General features: G+C 45.4%; 1 protein-coding gene across 2 annotated transcripts; it reads right to left on the bottom strand.

The window, feature by feature from the left end:
* Positions 1-1,104: 1,104 nt before the first annotated feature.
* Positions 1,105-22,134, bottom strand: rpgrip1l (RPGRIP1 like). Of its 2 annotated transcripts, XM_079162928.1 has the most exons (24): positions 22,059-22,134; positions 21,398-21,475; positions 19,458-19,602; positions 18,922-19,250; positions 18,744-18,843; positions 18,134-18,277; positions 15,795-15,900; positions 15,412-15,558; positions 15,258-15,331; positions 14,285-14,424; positions 14,006-14,112; positions 13,870-13,920; positions 13,092-13,250; positions 12,639-12,756; positions 10,455-10,904; positions 9,294-9,770; positions 8,695-8,915; positions 8,533-8,619; positions 7,015-7,162; positions 6,578-6,672; positions 4,936-5,122; positions 3,218-3,302; positions 1,955-2,091; positions 1,105-1,776 (listed from the first exon to the last, which is right to left on the bottom strand). In XM_079162928.1, the coding sequence occupies exons 2-24, from the start codon at positions 21,465-21,467 to the stop codon at positions 1,622-1,624; spliced, it is 3,732 nt and encodes a 1,243-aa protein (XP_079019054.1). In that variant the 5' UTR covers positions 21,468-21,475; positions 22,059-22,134; the 3' UTR covers positions 1,105-1,621. The 2 variants fall into 2 exon arrangements, with proteins under 2 accessions (XP_079019054.1, XP_079019053.1); XM_079162927.1 differs by having other exon boundaries at positions 1,646-2,091.
* Positions 22,135-24,128: the final 1,994 nt, after the last annotated feature.

Genomic DNA, 24,128 nt, shown 5'->3' with positions numbered 1-24,128 from the left:
CATTTAAATAAAGATGAAATATTATTTTACCTGCTGAGAGAAGATTCTGTTTAATCCACTGAGTCTGATGTTTGTGTTCCTCCTCTTCATCGCCTCCTCTTCCTCTTCTCTGTCAGCTGCAGCTGACGTCCTCACGCTGAACATCTCTGTGGACGAACCGGGACACTGCAGCAGAGATGAGGACGCAGAGCAGAACCAGACCAGACCAGAACCCGAGAAGACCACACAGGGTTCAGAATGTTTCAAGTCTTCATGCTAAGCTATGATGACTTTCCCCCTTTTTCTAGTTGTTATGCTAAGTTAAGCTAGCAGTTCCTCTTGTTTACAGTCATTACACTATGCTAAGCTAGCTGTTCATAGTTTATTCCAGTCTTTACGCTATGCTAAGCTAGCTGTTCATAGTTTATTCCAGTCATTATTCTATGCTAAACTAGCTGTTTAACCTTGTTTCTAGTCTTTGTGCTAAGCTAGCTATTGCTCATGTTTTCAGCCTTTAAGCTAAGCCAGCTATTCCCCTTTGTTTCCAGACTTCATGCTAAGCTAAGCTAGCTGTTCCCTCTTGTTTCCAGACTTCATGCTAAGCTAAGCTAGCTGTTCACTCTTGTTTCCAGACTTCATGCTAAGCTAAGCTAGATGTTCCCTCTTGTTTCCAGACTTTATGCTACGTAAGCTAGTAGTTTCCCTTTGTTTCCAGACTTCATGCTAAGCTAAGCTAGCTGTTCCCTCTTGTTTCAAGGCTTTCTGCTACATAAGCTAGTAGTTTCCCTTTGTTTCCAGACTTCATGCTAAGCTAAGCTATCTGTTCCCCTTTGTTTCCAGACTTCATGCTAAGCTAAGCTAGCTGTTCCCTCTTGTTTCCAGACTTCATGCTAAGCTAAGCTAGATGTTCCCTCTTGCTTCCAGACTTTATGCTACGTAAGCTAGTAGTTTCCCTTTGTTTCCAGACTTCATGCTAAGCTAAGCTATCTGTTCCCCTTTGTTTCCAGACTTCATGCTAAGCTAAGCTAGCCGTTCCCTCTTGTTTCCAGACTTCATGCTAAGCTAATCAGCAGCCGCTTGTAGCTTCACCTTAAGCGTACAGACAGAGTGACATCATGTCGTGTGTAAACCTCTTTATTAGAGCACAAAAGCAAACAGAGACAGAACCTGAGCTACAGTGAAGATGATCCTTCTGTGTAAAGAATACACATTAAATAACTTTAAACCATTTTCACATTGAACAATAGATCATTTTAAGTGCGATAAATAGACGTCCACACGGTGGCAGCTCACGTTTAAGCGGAGCTTCTTCATTTTAAGCGTTCATTTGTTGCTTTAAAGCTTTCAAAATGTCTCTACGTTTACAGTAAAAACCTGTGAAATATAGACACTGAAATGAATATAATATCCGTTCACGCTGCTCTATGAACGATTCATCCTCTGGGGAACATGAATGATGGTACAGAATGTCATGATAATCCATCCCATAGTTGTTGAGATATTTCAGTCTGGAACAGTGAATCTGAACTTTTCAACCAATCGTCACGTTTTATTTCTTCAGAGTTCCCTGAGGAACACGTCTGTAGATATCTTCTTCAGAACACGTCTGAAGGAAATAGACTTCAGTGTCGGTGGTGTTGCCTCATGCTGATGGAAGCAGAGAGGACACCAGGGTTCGCACGTGGTCCTGGTCCAGGTCCAGGTCCTGGTCCTCCATGATGGCCTGCAGAGCCTCCAGTCCCTCCACAGTCACAGTCAGACTGCCGACCACCTGGCTGCTGTCCTCCACGTCCAACACTGCAGGACACATGGCTTCATTTGAGAGCTGTCTGTCTGTGTGTGTCTGTGTGTGTCTCTGTGTGTGTGTGTGTGTGTGTGTGTGTGTGTGTGTGTGTGTGTGTGTGTGTGTGTGTGTGTGTGTGTGTGTGTGTGTGTGTGTGTGTGTGTGTGTGTGTGTGTGTGTGTGTGTGCAGACCCTCCAGGCTGGTCTCAGTCAGGTCTTGTTGTCTCTCCAGGATCTCAGGGATCCTGATGAAGGCCACCCCGACGTCCTCACACTCCCTCTCCTGCTCCTCTTCCTCTGGAGGCTCGCTCACCACCGTGAACCGGATTCTGTCTCACAACAACATCAACATCATCATCAACATCAACAACATCATCAACAACAACAACATCAACATCATCAACATCACCATCATCAACATCATCAACAACATCATCAACATCACCATCAACATCACCATCAACATCATCATCAACAACAACATCAACATCATCAACAACATCATCAACATCACCATCAACATCATCAACATCAACAACATCATCAACAACATCAACATCATCAACAACATCAACATCATCAACATCATCATCAACAACATCAACATCATCAACATCAACATCATCAACATCATCAACATCAACATCATCATCATCAACAACAACAACAACATCATCATCATCAACATCAACATCATCATCATCATCAACATCATCAACATCATCAACAACATCAACATCAACAACAACATCATCATCATCAACATCAACATCATCATCATCATCAACATGATCAACATCAACATCATCAACATCAACACCATCAACATTATCATCAACATCATCAACATCAACATCATCAACATCAACATCAACAACATCAACAACATCAACATCATCAACAACATCAACATCAACATCATCAACAACATCATCAACATCATCATCAACATCAACATCATCAACATCATCAACAACAACATCATCAACATCATCAACATCATCAACATCAACATCAACATCAACATCATCAACATCAACATCAACACCAACATCATCAACAACATCAACAACAACATCATCAACATCATCAACACCAACAACAACAACATCATCAACATCAACATCAACATCATCAACAACAACACGTATGAATTATTAATACTGTCCGTATGATTCATGTTATAATCCTAATTTTAAGGCTGCAAACTCATTTTATTGTCCTCAGAGAATCTTGTCTCCAGTCTTCATGCTAAGCTAAGCTAGCTGTCCCCCCCACCACTGGATTCTGTATGAATGATTAAAACTGAGTATGATTAATGTTCGAACCTTCATGTAAACTCACGTTATCGTCCTCATCAAAGACTTTCTCTTTGATTCTCATCATCTATAAATTGAGTTTCTCAGAGTTTCATGTTTCTCGTCTCACTTCCTGTCTAAACAGAACAAAGCCCACCTCTCCATCTGAGGGTTTCGTCCCTGCAGGACTCGTCTCAGCAGCCGCCTCCTCGCCCCGTTGTTCTCCGGGTCCACAGGAACGACTGCAGAACAAAGACGAGGTCAGAGGAAACACTCAGGTCGGGATTTAACTCCTCCCACAAAATCTACATGAAATAATATTCAAAGTGGTTTGTTATTCACCGACCTGAAATCAATGCTGTTATTCAGTGTGATTGCGTGTGTGCTAGTGTCTCAGTAATTATCTGGGGTGTTTTCATTAATGCTATCAATACAGCATCACGATATTAGATAAAGTCAATTATAACGTTATCATGTGTTCACATGTAATCTGTAAAATGTAGTTTTGGTGATTAAATTGAATAAATCCAGTAGTTTGAAGGAGATGTTTTCACGTTAATATAAAACAGATATTAGAGATGAATTCTGATGTTTAACTTCTAACACGAGCTCTAAGCTCATTATTATACATCAGTAAAAATAATAATGAAGAGATTTATGTATCAATAAATATACAATCTTTTATTTCTTAATCATTTGAATTGTGTGTTATTATGCAAATTACCGCTACAGATGTGACTTTATCATAAAAGGTAAATTAGTTGATGATGATAATAAATATTTTAGTTAATTGGCTTTAGGTCTAATAGAAATGAACTGAAGTGAGATGAACTGAGTGAAAACTTTATCTTAAAAGATGAAACAAATCATTTGCAGTTGAAAATAGGTAGGACTTAAGTATCGCGATAATATCATGTTGTGACTTAAGTATCGTGATATCGTATCGTGACTTAAGTATTGTGATGTCGTATCGTGATAATATCGTATCTTAAGTATTGTGACGCAAGTATCGTGATAATAATGTATCATGATAATAACGTATCGTGATAATAACGTATCGTGATAATAACGTATCATGATAATAACGTATCATGATAATAACGATCGTGATAATAACGTATCATGATAATAACGATCGTGTTAATAACGTATCATGATAATAACGTATCATGATAATAACGTATCATGATAATAACGATCGTGATAATAACGTATCATGATAATAACGTATCATGATAATAACGTATCGTGATAATAACGATCGTGATAATAACGATCGTGATAATAACGATCGTGACTTAAATATCGTGATAATAACGTATCGTGATAATAACGATCGTGATAATAACGTATCATGATAATAACGATCGTGATAATAACGATCGTGATAATAACGTATCATGATAATAACGATCGTGATAATATCGTATCTTAAGTATTGTGACGCAAGTATCGTGATAATAACGTATCATGATAATAACGTATCGTGATAATAACGTATCATGATAATAATGTATCGTGATAATAACGATCGTGATAATAACGTATCATGATAACGTATCATGATAATAACGTATCATGATAATAACGATCGTGATAATAACGTATCATGATAATAATGTATCGTGATAATAACGATCGTGATAATAACGTATCATGATAATAACGTATCATGATGTAAGTATCGTGAAAATAACGTATTGTTACTTCTAATGTTATAATCCTGTAAACATTCTCTTGGATTCAGCACCAATATTTGCTGTATTACTGACAGTAGTACGACTAAGTTATTGAACATTGTTGAATGATTTCTGATGCCTGGAAAGACTGGAATCAACTAGCTTAGCTTAGCATAATATGAGTGCAGCCTCTGACCTTTGCTGTAGTTGTAGTTGATGGTCTTGCCCTGGGGGGGTTTGGGCAGAGACAGGGGGGTTTCCTCCGTGGGTAGATCCAGCAGAGAGTACTCCACAAACAGACGCACCACGCTAACGTCCCGGGACACCCGAGACTCCGGCCTCAAGCTCAGAGACACGACCTCCACCCGGAGCCTCTGCGAGGGCTGTGAAGGAGGTTAGTTTGGATAATAAGTCTCATTATAATAGTTTATACTCACAGTAACAACTAAACGTCTGCTGCTGCTGAACATCAGACTGATTGTTTTGTCAGCAGGAACACAGAAGGAACTACCGGTCTGATGAAGTGTGAACCACAGAGGAGCAGAGCGTCCTGCTGTCCGTCCACTGAGAGAACCTTTATCTGATGTTATCTCTTCAGCTTCTGTTCCACTGTTCACCTGGTATGAACGATAACTCTCTGAGCCCATCATTAGAGCTGCAAACATTACTGGAGTCATGGATTTTAGGTCTGTGTCCACACGGAGCCTTTTTCTGGCAGAAAACACACCAAAAGGTGGAGCTCAGGAAAGAGAAGCTGTGACCACATACGAACTCTCCTCAATGGGAACAATTAGAAAAGTCTCCATGAGGACACAGTCTTATTCAGAGGGTTAGATTTACAGTAAAGCTCATATCTTTGGGTTAGACCAGTGGTCCATGTTCAACCTTTATTGAAATATCAATAATAACAACTCCTCCATCTGTGCTTCTTCAAATACTAGAATAAAGGAACTGGCAATCACTGTGGAGTAAAGCAGATCGCTCCATCAGACAAAAACAAATACAACGTGCCGTCACTTTAACAATGAAATAAAGTTCCATCTGTGCAAAAAATAACTCATATTTGGCAAAAAATCGCTTATTGTGCCTTCAATTAACCTGTTTTACACATTTTTCTTTTCAAGATAACAACAATAAAGTGCAACCTGTGCAGAACTAAACAACATGAGTGCAGGTGTGTGTGAGCCAGCAGGTTTATCAGTAGCAGTGGCTGCATGGAGCTGCTTTCCACTACAACTCTTGTTAAACGGGGATCAGACTTGATCCTCTCAGTCAATGCTCAGTGTTGAGCTGAGATCTGTATTTAGTTTTGAGAGGCCGACCTCACAGAGGAGGGATGTGGTGAAGGAAGCAGAATGTCTGATGAGTGGAGGCTCCCTCTCCACACAAGAACTCACCCAGTGTTGAGCTGTGAACCTCAGCTCATCTCCATAACGTCTCTTCATTTTGCTCTAAGCTACACGTGTGAGTCGCCAACGAGCTAACGGCGCAACGTAAACATTTACACCAAAGGACAGCCACTTCTCCATGTATGTATTAATGACTTAGTGTTGTGTCCGTGTACTTTGTATTTTTGTAATATGAGAAGTTCTCAATAAAGTTCTTGAAATAAAATAATTCTGCATTTCCCCCGCGCCCCACTAGAGGGCGCCCACAGTTAACCTGCTGCTCCTCGTCTGAACGTGTCTTTGATCTCTTTCTCTAACGATGTCAGTTGATGGATAATGTGAACAACTTCTGTTTACCAACAGCAGACCGACTTCGGCTCAATGGTGTTCACTCAGAAACAAAATCGAAGTGAAGCTAAACAAACGCTGCTCTGTGAGGCGTTCACTGACCTTCCTCCCCGCCGGCCGTCCGTGAACTATGCAGTCATCGCTGTCGGACTGAGAGGAGTCGCTCTGACCTCCGGCTGCAGAGGCCTCGTCCACATCTGGATCCAGCAGGGAGGTGAACACACACACATTGGTGGGAGCAGAAGAAGAAGGTGTGTTTGACAGGAGGACGCTCTCAGAGGGACGTCGTTAACATTTATGAAGGCTGCTCTACAGATTATTGACACATTCAGTGTTTATGTCTCTGCTCAGGAAACATTTGCACCTTTCAGTGAGTTTGGGGAGAATCCTGTTTCCTCTCTACAGTACAGCCTCCACTCAATAACAATAACATCCATTGTTTATCGTGTTATTTCAGCTTTATTAACCCCCAGCAGCCACAGATCTTCATCACAGTCTTCATCATGACCCCTTAATTCTATCCGTCAACACTTCCTCACCTTCCACGATATCCTCAGAGATCTCAGAGTCGTCAGAATGAGACTGAGAACCGGCCGGGACCAGCTGACCTTCAGAGAAGTGAGACTCTTCTTCTTCTGCATCCTCTTCCTCTGCAGCGCTGTGAGGAGGAGGAGGAGCTGACGAAGGCTGCACACACAGAACACACATCAGTTATTCTCCTGCAGAGAGGAGGAAGAGTTCAGACATCTACTCCAGAATGTTCCTGATGAAGAGAAATCCTCTTCTTAAAGGGACAGTGCGTCACATTTAGGGGGTCCCGTCACCCTGACCTCTGTGGTCATGAAGTCCTTTGAACACCTGGTCCTGTCCCACCTAAAAACCCTCACTGACCCACTCCTGGACCCCCTGCAGTTCACCTACAAAGGTCAACATGGTCCTTCACTTCATCCTCCAGCATCTGGACTCCCCAGGAACCTACGCCAGGATCCTGTTTGTGGACTTCAGCTCTGCTTTCAACACCATCATCCCGTCTCTGCTGCATAACAAGCTCTCCCAGCTGCACGTGCCCGACTCCACCTGCAAGTGGATCACAGACTTCCTGTCTGACAGGAAGCAGCGCGTGAAGCTGGGAAAACACGTCTCAGCCTCCCGGACCATCAGCACCGGTTCCCCCCAAGGCTGCGTTCTCTCCCCTCTGCTCTTCTCCCTGTACACCAACAGCTGCACCTCCAGTCACCAGTCCGTCAAGCTGCTGAAGTTCGTGGATGACACCACCCTCATTGGACTCATCTCTGGTGGGGATGAGTCCGCCTACAGGTGGGAGACTGATCATCTGGTGACCTGGTGGTCTGAACAACCTGGAGCTCAACGCTCTAAAGACAGTGGAGATGGTTGTGGACTTCAGGAAGAACGCAGCCCCACCAGCCCCTATCAACCTGTGTGACTCCCCCGTTGACGCGGTGGAGTCCTTCCTCTTCCTGGGCTCCATCATATCCCAGGACCTCAGGTAGGAGCTGAACATCAGCTCCATCACCAAGAAGGCTCAGCAGAGGATGTTCTTCCTGAGGCAGCTGAAGAAATTCAACCTGCCAAAGACAATGATGGTTCACTTCTACACAGCCATGATTGAGTCCATCCTCTGCTCCTCCATCACGGTCTGGTACGCTGCAGCCACAGCCAAGGACAAGAGCAGGCTGCAGCGCATCATCCGCTCTACTGAGAAGGTGATTGGCTGCAATCTGCCGTCCCTCCAGGACTTGTTCGCTTCAAGGACCCTGAAGTGAACAAGAAGGATTGTAGCCGACCCCTCTCACCCTGGACACGAACTGTTCATGCCCCTTCCATCTGGCAGGAGGCTGAGGTCCATCAGGACCAAGACCTCCGGACCAAGACCTCCATCAGGACCAAGACCTCCGGACCAAGACCTCCATCAGGACCAAGACCTCACGCCACATGACCAGCTTCTTACCGTGGGCAGTCGGGCTCATGACCAGAGCCCTGTGTGTTGTTAATGTGTTCACTAATAAAGACTTGTGTGTGTGTTGGTGTCTCCTCACCTGGTCCTCTGGAGCTGACGGATCGATGAACGTCACCTTTTTAACGTCCTTCACTTGCGTCCTCGGTCTGAGTTTCGGCCGCTCGGCCTGATGGGAAAAAAACCACATTCAACAGCTAAACACACCTCCCGTTCCCTCAGCTGGTTCAGAGAGTCTGCTGACCTGTGACCCGGAGGGTGAGGCAGGAGGGGGTTTGTCTTCCTCCTGCAGCACGTCCTCCTCTTCCTCCTCTTCCTCCTCTTCGTGCCGCTCTGTAGTCGTCCTCTCCGTCTCCTCGGCGGCCGTGATGGAGGCTGACGGAGTAAAGTAGGTGGAGCTCCACTTCAAAGTCACTTCAATGAGGCCGGAGGAGAGGCCGGAGGGATCGGTGAGCCCGAAGAGTCCTGAACACAAAGACGTCCATGAAGCAGAATCAGCTTTATTGGTGCATACATGGAATTTGACTCCGGTTTCCACTTCGCTCTCAATGTACAAACACAAGTTTACAATAAAGAAACAAACAGAGGTGTTAGTGCAGCGTGATCAACGGTTCATCAGAGAGGAGCTGGTCCTGGTCTGGTGGTTTTGGCGTACAGAGCTCTGTAGCTCCTCCAGAGGGAGGAGCTGAACAGCTTGTGTCCAGGCTGTGAAGGTCTCCTGACTCTGGACTAACTCAACACAGTTCTGATAGATTGACGCTCTGTCGTTGCAGCTTTAATGTTTAATATATTCATGAACTCGTCTCCGTGTTCATGAAACCAGAGACGTGATGTCAGACTCACCTGTGATCTCCTGGTCCTGGACCAGAGGAAGCAGAGGGACCCGGGTCTTCCCCAGGTACGTGTCCATCTTCTCCTCTTTGAAGTCGAACACGTAGAGCACCAGGTCCTCAGACCTCAGGTACCGGTCCAGGTCCTGGTCCACGGGGACCAGGTAAGACTTGAGGTCACCGAGATCCGGGTCACAGCGTTCGTGCACGGTGGCGGTCGGGTAGTCGGGGAAGTCGTAGAACTTGTAGACCACGTAGGGACTCGGACACCCGGACCCGCCGGACCTCTTTAGGTCTCTGCAGCGGTGGACCGTGATGAAGAGCTTGTTCAGGGAGCCTTCAGGTACCTTTGAGTCCTGGTTCAGGGTGGCGCCGACGTGACCCGACACCTTTACCTTCTCTCTGTAGAGACGGAACGTCTCCGTCATCGGGACCTTCAACCTCAACCAGTAGTCCACAGAACCAAAGGACCGGGTCTCCTCAGACACACCTGGTGAACAAGTAACATCTCGTCACATATAAACTATATAGAGCTGAAGGAACCAGCCGGACCTGGTCTGTGAGCCGGTCTCTGGTCTGGTCTCTGGTCTCTGATCTGGTCTCTGGTCTCTGTTCTGGTATCTGGTCTCTGGTCTCTGGTCTCTGATCTGTTCTCTGGTCTCTGATCTGGTCTCTGGTCTGGTCTCTGGTCTCTGGTCTGGTCTCTGGTCTGGTCTCTGGTCTGGTCTCTGGTCTCTGGTCTGGTCTCTGGTCTCTGGTCTGGTCTCTGGTCTGGTCTCTGGTCTGGTCTCTGGTCTGGTCTCTGGTCTCTGGTCTGGTCTCTGGTCTGGTCTCTGGTCTGGTCTCTGGTCTCTGATCTGGTATCTGGTCTCTGGTCTCTGGTCTCTGATCTGTTCTCTGGTCTCTGATCTGGTCTCTGGTCTGGTCTCTGGTCTCTGGTCTGGTCTCTGGTCTGGTCTCTGGTCTGGTCTCTGGTCTCTGGTCTGGTCTCTGGTCTCTGGTCTGGTCTCTGGTCTGGTCTCTGGTCTGGTCTCTGGTCTGGTCTCTGGTCTCTGGTCTGGTCTCTGGTCTGGTCTCTGGTCTGGTCTCTGGTCTGGTCTCTGGTCTCTGGTCTGGTCTCTGGTCTGGTCTCTGGTCTGGTCTCTGGTCTGGTCTCTGGTCTGGTCTCACTCACCGACCAGCGGCACGGTGCCCTGAACTTTCCCATCTCGCTCCATCAGCTGGTGCAGGTGGATCCGACCTGTGGCCACGGTCCTCCAGTCCAGACCCTGAGCCTGGTGCAGCTCCAGGGTCACCGATCCTCCGAGCAGGAAGTCCAGCAGCCGCTGGTCCACCGTGACCACGTACCTCGACGTGAACCCGAACCGCGGCGTGAGGCCCACAGACACCGGAGTGGAGTGAAGCTCGAACAGGTAGAAGGAGTAGGTGATGAAGGTGGAGGGCTCAGAGTCCCCCAGAGACCTCAACACAGACGGAGACAACGTGGCTCCGACCACCTGGAGCTCCACCAGGTTCTCCTCTCGGTCCAGAGGAGGAGACTCCTCTTCATCATCCTCGTCTTCAGCTGGGACGTCCCGTCTGAACACGGAGGTTCTGGTGCCGTAAGACACACCTCTGAGCTGAGCTGAGGAGGAGCAGGAGGAGGTGGAGGAGGAACAGGTGGAGGAAGAGGAGGAGCAGGAAGAGGTGGAGGAGGAGGAGGAGGAGGAAGAGGAGGTGAAGGAGGAGGAGGAGGAAGAGGTGGATGAAGAGGAGGAGGAGGAGGAACAGGTGGAGGAAGAGGAGGAGCAGGAAGAGGTGGAGGAGGAAGAGGTGGAGGAGGAGGAGGAAGAGGTGGAGGAGGAGGAGGAGGAGGAAGAGGTGGAGGAGGAGGAACAAAGACCAAACAAAGTCTCACTTCAGTTCATCTTCAAACCTTCAAACATTTTATAAATAATAATGATTTATCTTCTAATATTCTCTCATTTATATTTATAGTTCTACTTTAAACATCTTTAATGAGCTTTAGATGAACACATGAAGACATGTTCACCACCAGCTGTGAGGATGAACACATGAAGATATGAAGATATGAAGACATGTTCACCACCAGCTGTGAGGATGAACACATGAAGATATGAAGATATGAAGACATGTTCACCACCAGCTGTGAGGATGAACACATGAAGACATGTTCACCACCAGCTGTGAGGATGAACACATGAAGATATGAAGACATGAAGACATGTTCACCACCAGCTGTGAGGATGAACACATGACGATATGAACACATGAAGACATGTTCACCACCAGCTGTGAGGATGAACACATGAAGACATGTTCACCACCAGCTGTGAGGATGAACACATGACGATATGAACACATGAAGACATGTTCACCACCAGCTGTGAGGATGAACACATGAAGACATGTTCACCACCAGCTGTGAGGATGAACACATGAAGATATGAACACATGAAGACATGTTCACCACCAGCTGTGAGGATGAACACATGATGATATGAACACATGAAGACATGTTCACTACCAGCTGTGAGGATGAACACATGAAGATATGAACACATGAAGACATGTTCACTACCAGCTGTGAGGATGAACACATGAAGATATGAAGACATGTTCACCACCAGCTGTGAGGATGAACACATGAAGATATGAAGATATGAAGACATGTTCACCACCAGCTGTGAGGATGAACACATGAACACATGAAGATATGAAGACATGTTCACCACCAGCTGTGAGGATGAACACATGAAGATATGAAGATATGAAGACATGTTCACCACCAGCAGTGAGGATGAACACATGAAGACATGTTCACCACCAGCTGTGAGGATGAACACATGAAGATATGAACACATGAAGATATGAAGATATGAAGACATGTTCACCACCAGCAGTGAGGATGAACACATGAAGACATGTTCACCACCAGCTGTGAGGATGAACACATGACGATATGAACACATGAAGACATGTTCACCACCAGCTGTGAGGATGAACACATGAAGACATGTTCACCACCAGCTGTGAGGATGAACACATGAAGATATGAACACATGAAGACATGTTCACCACCAGCTGTGAGGATGAACACATGACGATATGAACACATGAAGACATGTTCACTACCAGCTGTGAGGATGAACACATGAAGATATGAACACATGAAGACATGTTCACTACCAGCTGTGAGGATGAACACATGAAGATATGAAGACATGTTCACCACCAGCTGTGAGGATGAACACATTAAGATATGAAGATATGAAGACATGTTCACCACCAGCTGTGAGGATGAACACATGAAGACATGAACACATGAATGAACACATGAGGACATGAACACACTAACCCTCTAGTCTCTGGATCTTAGCGGCTCTAGAGTCCAGCAGAGCGGCCTGATGCTGCAGCTTCTGATCCCACGTCGCTCTGTTAGACTCCATCTGGTTCAGGACGGCCTCCAGCTCCACCTGATGATTTAAAATGTATGTACACACACACACACACACACACACACACACACACACACACACACACACGATAAAAACATAGTTTGATGCTAAGCTAAATGTTCCTGAGGTTCCACGTTTCCATATCTAGACGTGATAATCGACCCATCGATGTTGGACTCACTGATGATGATGATGAGGATGATGAAGAGACAGGAATGTGTGGTGCTTGTAACCGTAGTTAATGATTCTCCAGGTGTATCAGGAGAACCGTGTAGAACAACAGGTCCTAAACACGCTGCGGGGTCGCAGGTCTACTTCCAGAGAGAACCGGTGATGGTCCTGCTGAGCCTCACCTTGTAGTCCCTGCTGATCCGGCCCTCCATGCTGAGGAGGTTCCTGGTCTTCTCCAGCTCCTGGATGGTCTCAGCGTGAGCGGCTCGCAGCTCTCCGACTCTATCAGACTCCACCTCCTTCAGGAAGATCAGGTCTCCACTCCTCTGGGACTTACGCCTCTGTGGGGAGACCAGGGGTTAGACCTCAGGACCAGGATGAACCAGGGTGGACCAGTATGAACCAGTATGAACCAGGGTGGACCAGTATGAACCAGGATGAACCAGGGTGGACCAGTATGAACCAGGATGAACCAGGGTGGACCAGTATGAACCAGGATGAACCAGGGTGGACCAGTATGAACCAGTATGAACCAGGATGAACCAGGATGAACCAGTATGAACCAGGGTGGACCAGGGTGAACCAGTATGACCCAGTATGAACCAGCATGAACCAGGGTGGACCATCACCCCTCTAGAGCTTTATTACTCAGTACTGGAGTCATTGAGCATCTTTTACGTCACATTTTTCTCTGATTTGTTGTCACATGACTGTTGGTCTCAGAAGAATCAATCATGACTTCATAGTTTCACTGAAGAATATGTTTTTGATGAAACATCACCATTTTAAGCTTCTTTTTCTGACGGAAGAGTTCGTCACACGTGATGTGTTCATTGACCGTCAGAAAGACGTTTTCTCCAGCTAGCAGCAGCTAGCAGCAGCTAGCAGCTAGCAGCAGCTAGCAGCTAGCAGCTAGCAGCTAGCTGAGGTGTAGTTTGTGGGTTGAGGGGGTAAACTCACCTTGATGAGCAGCAGAGCCTCGGTGAGTTCAGCCACGTCGTACTCCGTCTCCTTTAACAGACACAACACCAGTGAAGCTTTAGAATGCAGTGACTGTATTAATATTATTATTATTATTATTATATTAATATCTCACCCTGCTGTAGAACGTCAGACGACCGTTTAGTTCCTCCAGCTGCTGCTTCTGTTCCACAAACTGGAGTCGAAGTTTCTGATTTTCTTCTGTCAGCTTCTCATTTGTGTCTGAAATGAAAAATCATTATTCATAAATATATATATCTATATATATATAAATATATATATATATATATATATATATAAATATATATAAATATATATATATATATATCCTCATGAACATGAGAGCTACATATAAACATGGAGGACCCTGATATGATGTATTGTGTATTATTGCCTCGCTCAGCTTTGATCTTATCCAGGATCTCGTTCTTGTCGACCAGGTCGGCCTTCAGAGCCGCCTCCAGCTGAGCGATCTGAAGCTTCAGCTGCTGATCCTGGATCTGATAACGCCGCTGAAGGGACACGTCGAAGGCACTGGAGACACACGGAGACATGAAGACGTTAAAGTCATGGCGTCTGTCTCTGTAGGAGTTAGCATCACCTTCTTAGCTTAGCATTTGTTAGTGAGAATTAAACGTATCGGGTCTTTTTTTTCTGGGTTAAAATAACAAAATCTAAAAATCATTCTCCAACTTTTATGTTGATGTCCAATCAGTGCTGAAGGTAAAAGTCCCTCAGTGCAGGAAGAAGAGTCCTGCTGCTTATGGAGCCGGCACAGTGCCTACATGTCCCAGCATGCATTGCTCCTGACTCCCTAAAGCCCCACCAGCCGCCTCTTCTTTGCACGGCTTTAATGCAGCCTCTGAATACTCTGATATTAGTTTTGGACGACACATGCACCATGAAAATGTTATTTTATTCCATGTTTATTTGATCGGGACAAATTTATGTACTTGTACATAAATGCAGTTTATTACAGCATTTTAGCTCGTGATCATTTCCAACACCCGTCCTTAGAAGGGTCTTTCAATACCAACGATAAAACTATTCTGTTGTCCTGTTAGCGCTCTGAAAGGGTCTAGAACTGAGGGTCTAGAACTGAGGGTCTAGAACTGAGGGTCTAGAACTGAGGCTCTCTCTGGCTCCGTCGGTCCATCACACTATAGATCTAAGTTCTTCCGCCCACAGACTTCATCACTGATGCAGGAAGAACAACAGATTGAATCTTTCTGGGTCAATAACATCGACCACATTTACCATCAGCAGCGATCGGACGTCCACATATAAAAGGTGGAGCGTCGTCCCTTTGAGGATCGTGGTGAACTGGGTTCAGGTTACAGTGGCGCATGAGACCAGGGTGTCCTCACCTGTGGACCAGCTTCTCGTTGTTGTCCCTCAGCAGGTCTCTCTCCTGCTCCAGCTCACTGATCCTCTCCTGCAGCTGCACACCAGAGAACAGACCTTTATATATGAAGTGAACCCTTTAGAGTTGCATCAGATTGTGTTCACATCTCATCAAACCTGCTCCGTCTTCTTCGTGGACACGGTGGAGCTCTGCAGCCTCGTCTCCAGGTCCAAACTCTTCGTCCTCTCGTCCTTCAGCCGAGCCGACAGCTCGTCCACCTTCAGCATCGCTGCGTCGTGAGCGGCCTTCAGCAACCTCTGGCTCTGAGACGCGTAAAGTCAAAGTCTTCAGTTCTCATCAATAAAAGCTGAAATGTTTCTACTAACAAGTATCCTGATACCTCTTCATGAACACACGTGATTAAACCCACAGCGAGCAGCTCTTTGAGCAGATCTCGGATATATTTGTGTTTTTAAAGGTCTTGCTCCTCACAGAGATGCACGTATTGATTGTTCATCACTACATTGATCTGTGAGCAGATGTTTTTACAGGATCTCACCTCCTGTAGTTGTAAAAAACGTCCCTCCAGCTCTGAGACCACGTCAGACCGCTCAGACAGCTGCTTCTGTAGTTTGATCATCGACACGTTACCGTTGACGTGAGACCTGAGAGAGAAAAACACCAATGAGACGTTGGTGAGGCGTTGGTGAGGCATTAAGAGAGGCGTTAGTGAGGCGTTAGTGAGGCGTTAGTGAGGCGTTAGTGAGGCGTTAAGAGAGGCGTTAGTGAGGCGTTAGTGAGGCGTTAGAGGCGTTAAGAGAGGCGTTAGTAAGGCGTTAGTGAGGCGTTAGTGAGGCGTTAGTGAGGCGTTAAGAGAGGCGTTAGTGAGGCGTTAGTGAGGCGTTAGAGGCGTTAAGAGAGGCGTTAGTAAGGCGTTAGTGAGGCGTTAGTGAGGCGTTAGTGAGGCGTTAGTGAGGCGTTAGTGAGGCGTTAAGAGAGGCGTTAGAGGTGTTAAGAGAGGCGTTAGTAAGGCGTTAGTGAGGCGTTAGTGAGGCGTTAGTGAGGCGTTAGAGGTGTTAAGAGAGGCGTTAGTGAGGCGTTAGTGAGGCGTTAGTGAGGCGTTAGAGGTGTTAAGAGAGGCGTTAGTGAGGCGTTAGTGAGGCGTTAGTGAGGCGTTAGTGAGGCGTTAAGAGAGGCGTTAGTGAGGCGTTAGTGAGGCGTTAGAGGCGTTAAGAGAGGCGTTAGTAAGGCGTTAGTGAGGCGTTAGTGAGGCGTTAGTGAGGCGTTAGAGGTGTTAAGAGAGGCGTTAGTGAGGCGTTAGTGAGGCGTTAGTGAGGCGTTAGTGAGGCGTTAGTGAGGCGTTAGTGAGGCGTTAGTGAGGCGTTAGAGGCATTAAGAGAGGCGTTAGTGAGGCGTTAGTGAGGCATTAAGAGAGGCGTTAGTGAGGCGTTAGTGAGGCGTTAGTGAGGCGTTAGTGAGGCGTTAGAGGCATTAAGAGAGGCGTTAGTGAGGCGTTAGTGAGGCGTTAGTGAGGCGTTAGTGAGGCGTTAAGAGAGGCGTTAGAGGTGTTAAGAGAGGTGTTAGTGAGGCGTTAGTGAGGCGTTAGTGAGGCGTTAGAGGCGTTAAGAGAGGCGTTAAGTGAGGCGTTAGTGAGGCGTTAGTGAGGCGTTAGTGAGGCGTTAAGAGAGGCGTTAGAGGTGTTAAGAGAGGCGTTAGTGAGGCGTTAGTGAGGCGTTAAGAGAGGCGTTAGTGAGGCGTTAGTGAGGCGTTAAGAGAGGCGTTAGTGAGGCGGCGTTAGTGAGGCGTTAGTGAGGCGTTAGTGAGGCGTTAGTGAGGCGTTAGTAAGGCGTTAGTAAGGCGGCATTAGTGAGGCGGCATTAGTGAGGCGTTAGTGAGGCGTTAAGAGAGGCGTTAGTGAGGCGTTAGTGAGGCGTTAGTGAGGCGGCGTTAGTGAGGCGTTAGTGAGGCGTTAGTGAGGCGTTAGTGAGGCGTTAGTGAGGCGGCGTTAGTGAGGCGGCGTTAGTGAGGCGGCGTTAGTGAGGCGTTAGTGAGGCGTTAGTGAGGCGTTAGTGAGGCGTTAGTAAGGTGGCATTAGTGAGGCGGCATTAGTGAGGCGTTAGTGAGGCGTTAAGAGAGGCGTTAGTGAGGCGTTAGTGAGGCGTTAGTGAGGCGTTAGTGAGGCGTTAGTGAGGCGTTAGTGAGGCGTTAGTGAGGCGTTAGTGAGGCGTTAGTGAGGCGTTAGTAGTCCAAGTTATTATCATCTAAATATGCTTAAAAACAATCAAACTGTTTAAATACAGTAAATATAAATCATAAGCTCCCCCTGCAAATACAAGTTATATACAACAGTGTTTATTATAAATGATTGTATCTTCCACCATAAATACGTTTCCTCTCTAGAAGGAAAGGTCCAAATCAATAGTAATCAATAGTTCTTCTGGTTGAGTCAGTAAAACACCTCACAGAGTATAACACAAGTGTTTTTGTTTAGTTATCAATAGTTAATAAGTTAGTAATAGTTGTAGGTGAACACGAACAATGGACACACGCTGATTTTATTTCTCACAAAACGATTTAATCATCGTACACCAACGATTTATTCGTTAACTCTCTGAACATCGAGCAGTTTCAGGATGTTTTTTGTCTCCTGTCACATTTTACTCTGTGGTCTTGCTTTTCTCTTCAAAATAAAAGTCCTGCTCCTCTATGGAAACAGAACCATCATGACTAGAAGTAGAGAGAACTAGAACATGTCTTTAGTGCAGAATGACTCGGTTATGATAATGAGAGGTTTTACAGCTTCTAGTTGAAATAAACTGAGTCGTTTTGGAGATTGTTTTGGTGTTTTTCTGGTTCTTGATGTTAAAGGATCAGGTACTTCCCAGAACAACTCGGTACCTCAGTCTGGAGCTCTGCTGCTCTCGGACCTGCAGGAGTCTCTCCTCAAACTCTGCCTCCTTCCTCCTCAGCTCCTCCCTCAGCAGCTCCGACGCTCCCTCCACCTCCTCCATGTGGCTCCTCTGGAGCTCCATCATGTTCTCTCTGGTTCACAGAGAGAGAGAGAGAGACTGTTACCTTTAGTGACTTAACTTACTACATATGGACAACGTAAATGTACATGAGCAGCTGCTGTTAGCATTAGCACGCTAACAGCAGCTGCTCAGAGCTAGCGTGCTGTGTCCTCTGAAGGAGTTCAAACTGACACAGAGACTCCGTCAACGTCCTAGAAATATGGAGTGAGATTAGTAACTGTGATGTAAATACTTTAAACAGTAATCCCTTGTGATTTGCAGTGGATCAATGTGACTTTAAAACCAGTTGGAGTTCTGCTCTGGTGGTTTAGGAGGACTCAGATACAGACCCTGGTGGTTTAGGGGGACACGGTTACAGACCCTGGTGGTTTAGGGGGACACGGTTACAGACCCTGTTGGTTTAGGGGGACACGGTTACAGACTCTGGTGGTTTAGGGGGACACAGTTACAGACCCTGGTGGTTTAGGAGGACTCACAGGTTTCGGACCTCGGCCCTGGCCTCCTCCAGCAGACTGTGTCCAAACCGAGGCAGGAGGCCCGTCAGGGGTCTGGCTCCTCCCTCTGAACTACGGGTACCTGAAGGAGACAAACATCAGAGGACTTTAATAAATCCACCTCCAGATGTTCAGGTAGTCTCCTCTACCTGAGACCTACCTTTGGGCCTCCCTCGAGGAGGAGGAGAGGAGGAGTCGTCTCTCAGCTTCTTTAACCCAGAGTTGACCCGTGACGGGACGCGGTCGTACGGAGACGACCTCCTGCTCTGGGAGGTGAGGAGCTGCTGCTTGGCCAAAAGGAGGCGCCGCTTCAGCCCCTCGTTCTCCGCCTGCAGGCCGCGCACTTTCTCCTGGAGCTCCTCCATCATCTCCTCCATCTCCACGTCATGAAGCCTGGAGACTCCTCCTCCTCCTCCTCCTCCTCCTCCCACCGCCAGCTGCTCCATACGACCACGGTCCTTCACCAGCCTCATTAGCTTAGTGCCCAGTCTGAGGAGGAGGAGGAAGAAGAAGAGGAGGAAGATCAGAGGTGAGTGCTATAAAGAGAAGTTAAGATGTTCCTGTCTGGAGGTCTTTGGAGGAAGGGAGGGTGTGTGTGTGTGTGTGTGTGTGTGTGTGTGTGTGTGTGTGTGTGTGTGTGTGTGTGTGTGTGTGTGTGTGTGTGTGTGTGTGTGTGTGTGTGTGTGTGTGTCTCACTTCCTGATCTTGTCCTCCTGCTTGTTAACATGCTGTTTGAGGACCAGTGTCTCCTCGTTGAGTCTCAGGAATCGGTCCTCCAGCTCCTCTCTGGACACACGAGAGACGTTCTGTCTCGCTCGAGCATTTTGGAACGTCGATGAGTCTTTAAGCACAAAACTTTATTTAAAACACACAATGAGACGACGTAAACAGCAAACACAGAAGGTTGTAGGAGCATAGAGAAGAAGAATGTTCGTTCTCCACAACACGGAGACAACACGGAGACAACACGGAGACAACATAAAGACAACACAAAGACAACACAGAGACAACACGCAGACAACACGGAGACAACACGGAGACAACACGGAGACAACACGGAGACAACATAAAGACAACACGGAGACAACACGGAGACAACATAAAGACAACACAGAGACAACACAAAGACAACACAGAGACAACACGCAGACAACATAAAGACAACACGGAGACAACATAAAGACAACACGGAGACAACACGGAGACAACATAAAGACAACACAGAGACAACACGGAGACAACACGGAGACAACATAAAGACAACACGGAGACAACACGGAGACAACATAAAGACAACACAGAGACAACACGGAGACAACACGGAGACAACATAAAGACAACACGGAGACAACACGGAGACAACATAAAGACAACACGGAGACAACATAAAGACAACACGGAGATAACACGGAGACAACACGGAGACAACATAAAGACAACACGGAGACAACACAGAGACAACACGGAGACAACACGGAGACAACACGGAGACAACACAGAGACAACACGGAGACAACATAAAGACAACACAGAGACAACATAAAGACAACACGGAGACAACACGCAGACAACACAGAGACAACACGCAGACAACATAAAGACAACACAGAGACAACACGCAGACAACATAGAGACAACACAGAGACAACACGGAGACAACATAAAGACAACACAGAGACAACACGCAGACAACATAAAGACAACACAGAGACAACACAAAGACAACACAGAGACAACACGGAGACAACACGGAGACAACATAAAGACAACACGGAGACAACACGCAGACAACATAAAGACAACACGGAGACAACACGGAGACAACATAAAGACAACACGGAGACAACACGGAGACAACACGGAGACAACACGGAGACAACACGGAGACAACACAAAGACAACACAGAGACAACACAGAGACAACACAGAGACAACATAAAGACAACACGGAGACAACATAAAGACAACACGGAGACAACACGGAGACAACATAAAGACAACACAGAGACAACACGGAGACAACACGGAGACAACATAAAGACAACACAGAGACAACACGGAGACAACATAAAGACAACACGGAGATAACACGGAGACAACACGGAGACAACACGGAGACAACATAAAGACAACACAGAGACAACACAGAGACAACACGGAGACAACACGGAGACAACACGGAGACAACACGGAGACAACACGGAGACAACATAAAGACAACACGGAGACAACACGGAGACAACACGGAGACAACACGGAGACAACACGGAGACAACATAAAGACAACACGGAGACAACACGGAGACAACACAGAGACAACACAAAGACAACACGGAGACAACACGGAGACAACACGGAGATAACATAAAGACAACACAGAGACAACACGGAGACAACACGGAGACAACACGGAGACAACACGGAGACAACATAAAGACAACACGGAGACAACACGGAGACAACACGGAGACAACATAAAGACAACACGGAGACAACACGGAGACAACACGGAGACAACACGGAGACAACATAAAGACAACACGGAGACAACACGGAGACAACACGGAGACAACATAAAGACAACACGGAGACAACACGGAGACAACACAGAGACAACACGGAGACAACACGGAGACCTGCTGTGAGGTTGACGGTGAAGTCTCTGACTGGAACATCTGCTGCTGTCTCATCCAGTAGAGTGGACATGTCTCAGTCTGTGAATGAAAAGGTCTCAAACAGGACGTATGTCACACACTTACATTATGATACATATTAATGTAGTTGTGGGAGATATATGTAATCTAATATCCTCGTAGCAGACTCAAGACTTTTTGGGTATTCAATTAAATTTAATTCCATATATTTTATAAAGCACATAACTATATTTGTATCGGCATACAAGTAACAAACTAAGAGCATTTGGTTTGAATATGATCTAAACAGTTTAAACTATCGGAGTAATAGAGGAGCTGCTTATAAACATGTAACTGAAACACGTGCTGCCTGCTGTGATCAACGCCGAACTGAAGCTCAACATTTGAATGATTCTTTAGTGTTTTCAGCTAAATGTCTGAAGGACTAGTTAACGTCACTTCCGCTAGTGAGCGAAAAAAGATGCAGAATTTAAACGCAGTCTGGCGTAAGTTAGCTACGTTAGCTTCGTTAGCTCGCTCACTAAACAAGGCTAACTAGCGCGCTCTTATCACGTGACAATAATATATATAATTATATATGTGTGTTGGTATTCCATGAATCACTTTAAAGGACCTCCGCGATTCATTTTAAAACGTTTCTTACCTTTAAAAACGACTTTATTAATTCCAGACACGGTTGCTACTGAAAACACAGCAGTTCACGTCGTTATGATGCAACTACGCATGCGCAGAGTGAGGAGGCTTCTGGGAAAAGTAGTTCTTTAAAGCGTATTGCCACTCTAGGTGCTTTTAGTTGATTGATTTTCACTATAAACACATTTGTATCTTTCCCTCCTCACGTGTGAGATTATTAATCACATTATAAACATAAAGACACATTCTGTCACTTTGTTTGTGAGTAAACGTGTAACTTTAAACTCTTTTACTGGATGTTTTGTGTGTATTTCCATAGTGCTCATGTCTCCTGTGTTTATCCATCAGCTCTATTTTGTTCTCTTCTTCTATTCTACCCATGAAAGTCTCTCTGGAGGGTCCAGTTTGAGGCCTTTAGTGTGAGCAAAGGCTGCATGTCTGTATTTATGAGCAGCTCCTGGTTCATAGAAACCTGACAGACTGTCAGACGTCTCTCATCAGCTGACCACGGAGCTCATTTAGAGTCCAGTGTGGACAGAATGAGTTCACTCTGCATGACCCCCCCAGTCAGACGCTGTGGTGTCAGATCGTCAGAGAGTTGAAATCCATGAAGCCTGCAGACCTTTTGTTCATTGGGCCGTGACTCCACCTCCACACAACAACTGTCAAGTTCTTTATTTAACCTCCATCTCTTCCTCTTATTGTAATGAAGCAGATCTCATGTGTTCAACCACATCCAACATCCGACATCTAATATATAACATCTAACATCCAACATCCAACATCCGACATCTAATATATAACATCTAACATCCAACATCCAACATCCGACATCTAATATATAACATCTAACATCTAACATCCAACATCTAACATCCAACATCCGACATCTAATATATAACATCTAACATCCAACATCCAACATCCGACATCTAATATATAACATCTAACATCTAACATCCAACATCTAACATCTAATATATAACATCTAACATCTAACATCCAACATCTAACATCCAACATTCGACATCTAATATATAACATCTAACATCCAACATCTAACATCCAACATCTAACATCCAACATTCGACATCTAATATATAACATCTAACATCCAACATCCAACATCCGACATCTAATATATAACATCTAACATCTAACATCCAACATCCAACATCTAATATATAACATCTAACATCTAACATCCAACATCCAACATCCAACATCCAACATCCGACATCTAATATATAACATCTAACATCCAACATCCGACATCCGACATCTAATATATAACATCTAACATCTAACATCCAACATCCAACATCCAACATCTAATATATAACATCTAACATCTAACATCTAACATCCAACATCCAACATCTAATATATAACATCCAACATCCAACATCCGACATCTAATATATAACATCTAACATCCAACATGCGACATCTAATATATAACATCTAACATCCGACATCCGACATCTAATATATAACATCTAACATCCAACATCCAACATCCAACATCTAATATATAACATCTAACATCTAACATCCAACATCCAACATCCAACATCTAATATATAACATCCAACATCCGACATCCAACATCCGACATCTAATATATAACATCTAACATCCAACATCTAATATATAACATCCAACATCTAACATCCAACATCCAACATCCAACATCCAACATCCAACATCTAATATATAACATCTAACATCCAACATCCAACATCCAACATCCAACATCCGACATCTAATATATAACATCTAACATCCAACATCCAACATCCAACATCCAACATCCAACATCCAACATCCAACATCTAATATATAACATCTAACATCCAACATCCAACATCCAACATCCAACATCCAACATCTAATATCCAACATCTAACATCCGACATCTAATATATAACATCTAACATCCAACATCCGACATCTATCATCCGACATCTAATATATAACATCTAACATCCAACATCCGACATCTAATATATAACATCTAATATATAACATCCGACATCTAACATCCGACATCTAATATATAACATCTAACATCCAACAT

The sequence above is a fragment of the Pholis gunnellus genome, assembly GCF_910591455.1.
Source record: "Pholis gunnellus genome assembly, chromosome: 7".
NCBI classification, from domain to species: domain Eukaryota; kingdom Metazoa; phylum Chordata; class Actinopteri; order Perciformes; family Pholidae; genus Pholis; species Pholis gunnellus.
The sequence above is the reverse complement of the archived record's forward strand: the minus strand, read 5'-3'. Positions and strand labels throughout refer to the sequence as shown.

Bases quoted from the DNA above. Each gene is read 5' to 3' on its own strand.
- rpgrip1l (XM_079162927.1), bottom strand. From the start codon at position 21,467: ATGTCCACTCTACTGGATGAGACAGCAGCAGATGTTCCAGTCAGAGAC. The intron at 9,771-10,454 runs GTGAGTGAGACC...CTTGTTCACCAG, and splicing joins GGGCACCGTGCCGCTGGTCG to GTGTGTCTGAGGAGACCCGG. The intron at 8,916-9,293 runs GTGAGTCTGACA...CTTTGTGTTCAG, and splicing joins CCAGGACCAGGAGATCACAG to GACTCTTCGGGCTCACCGAT.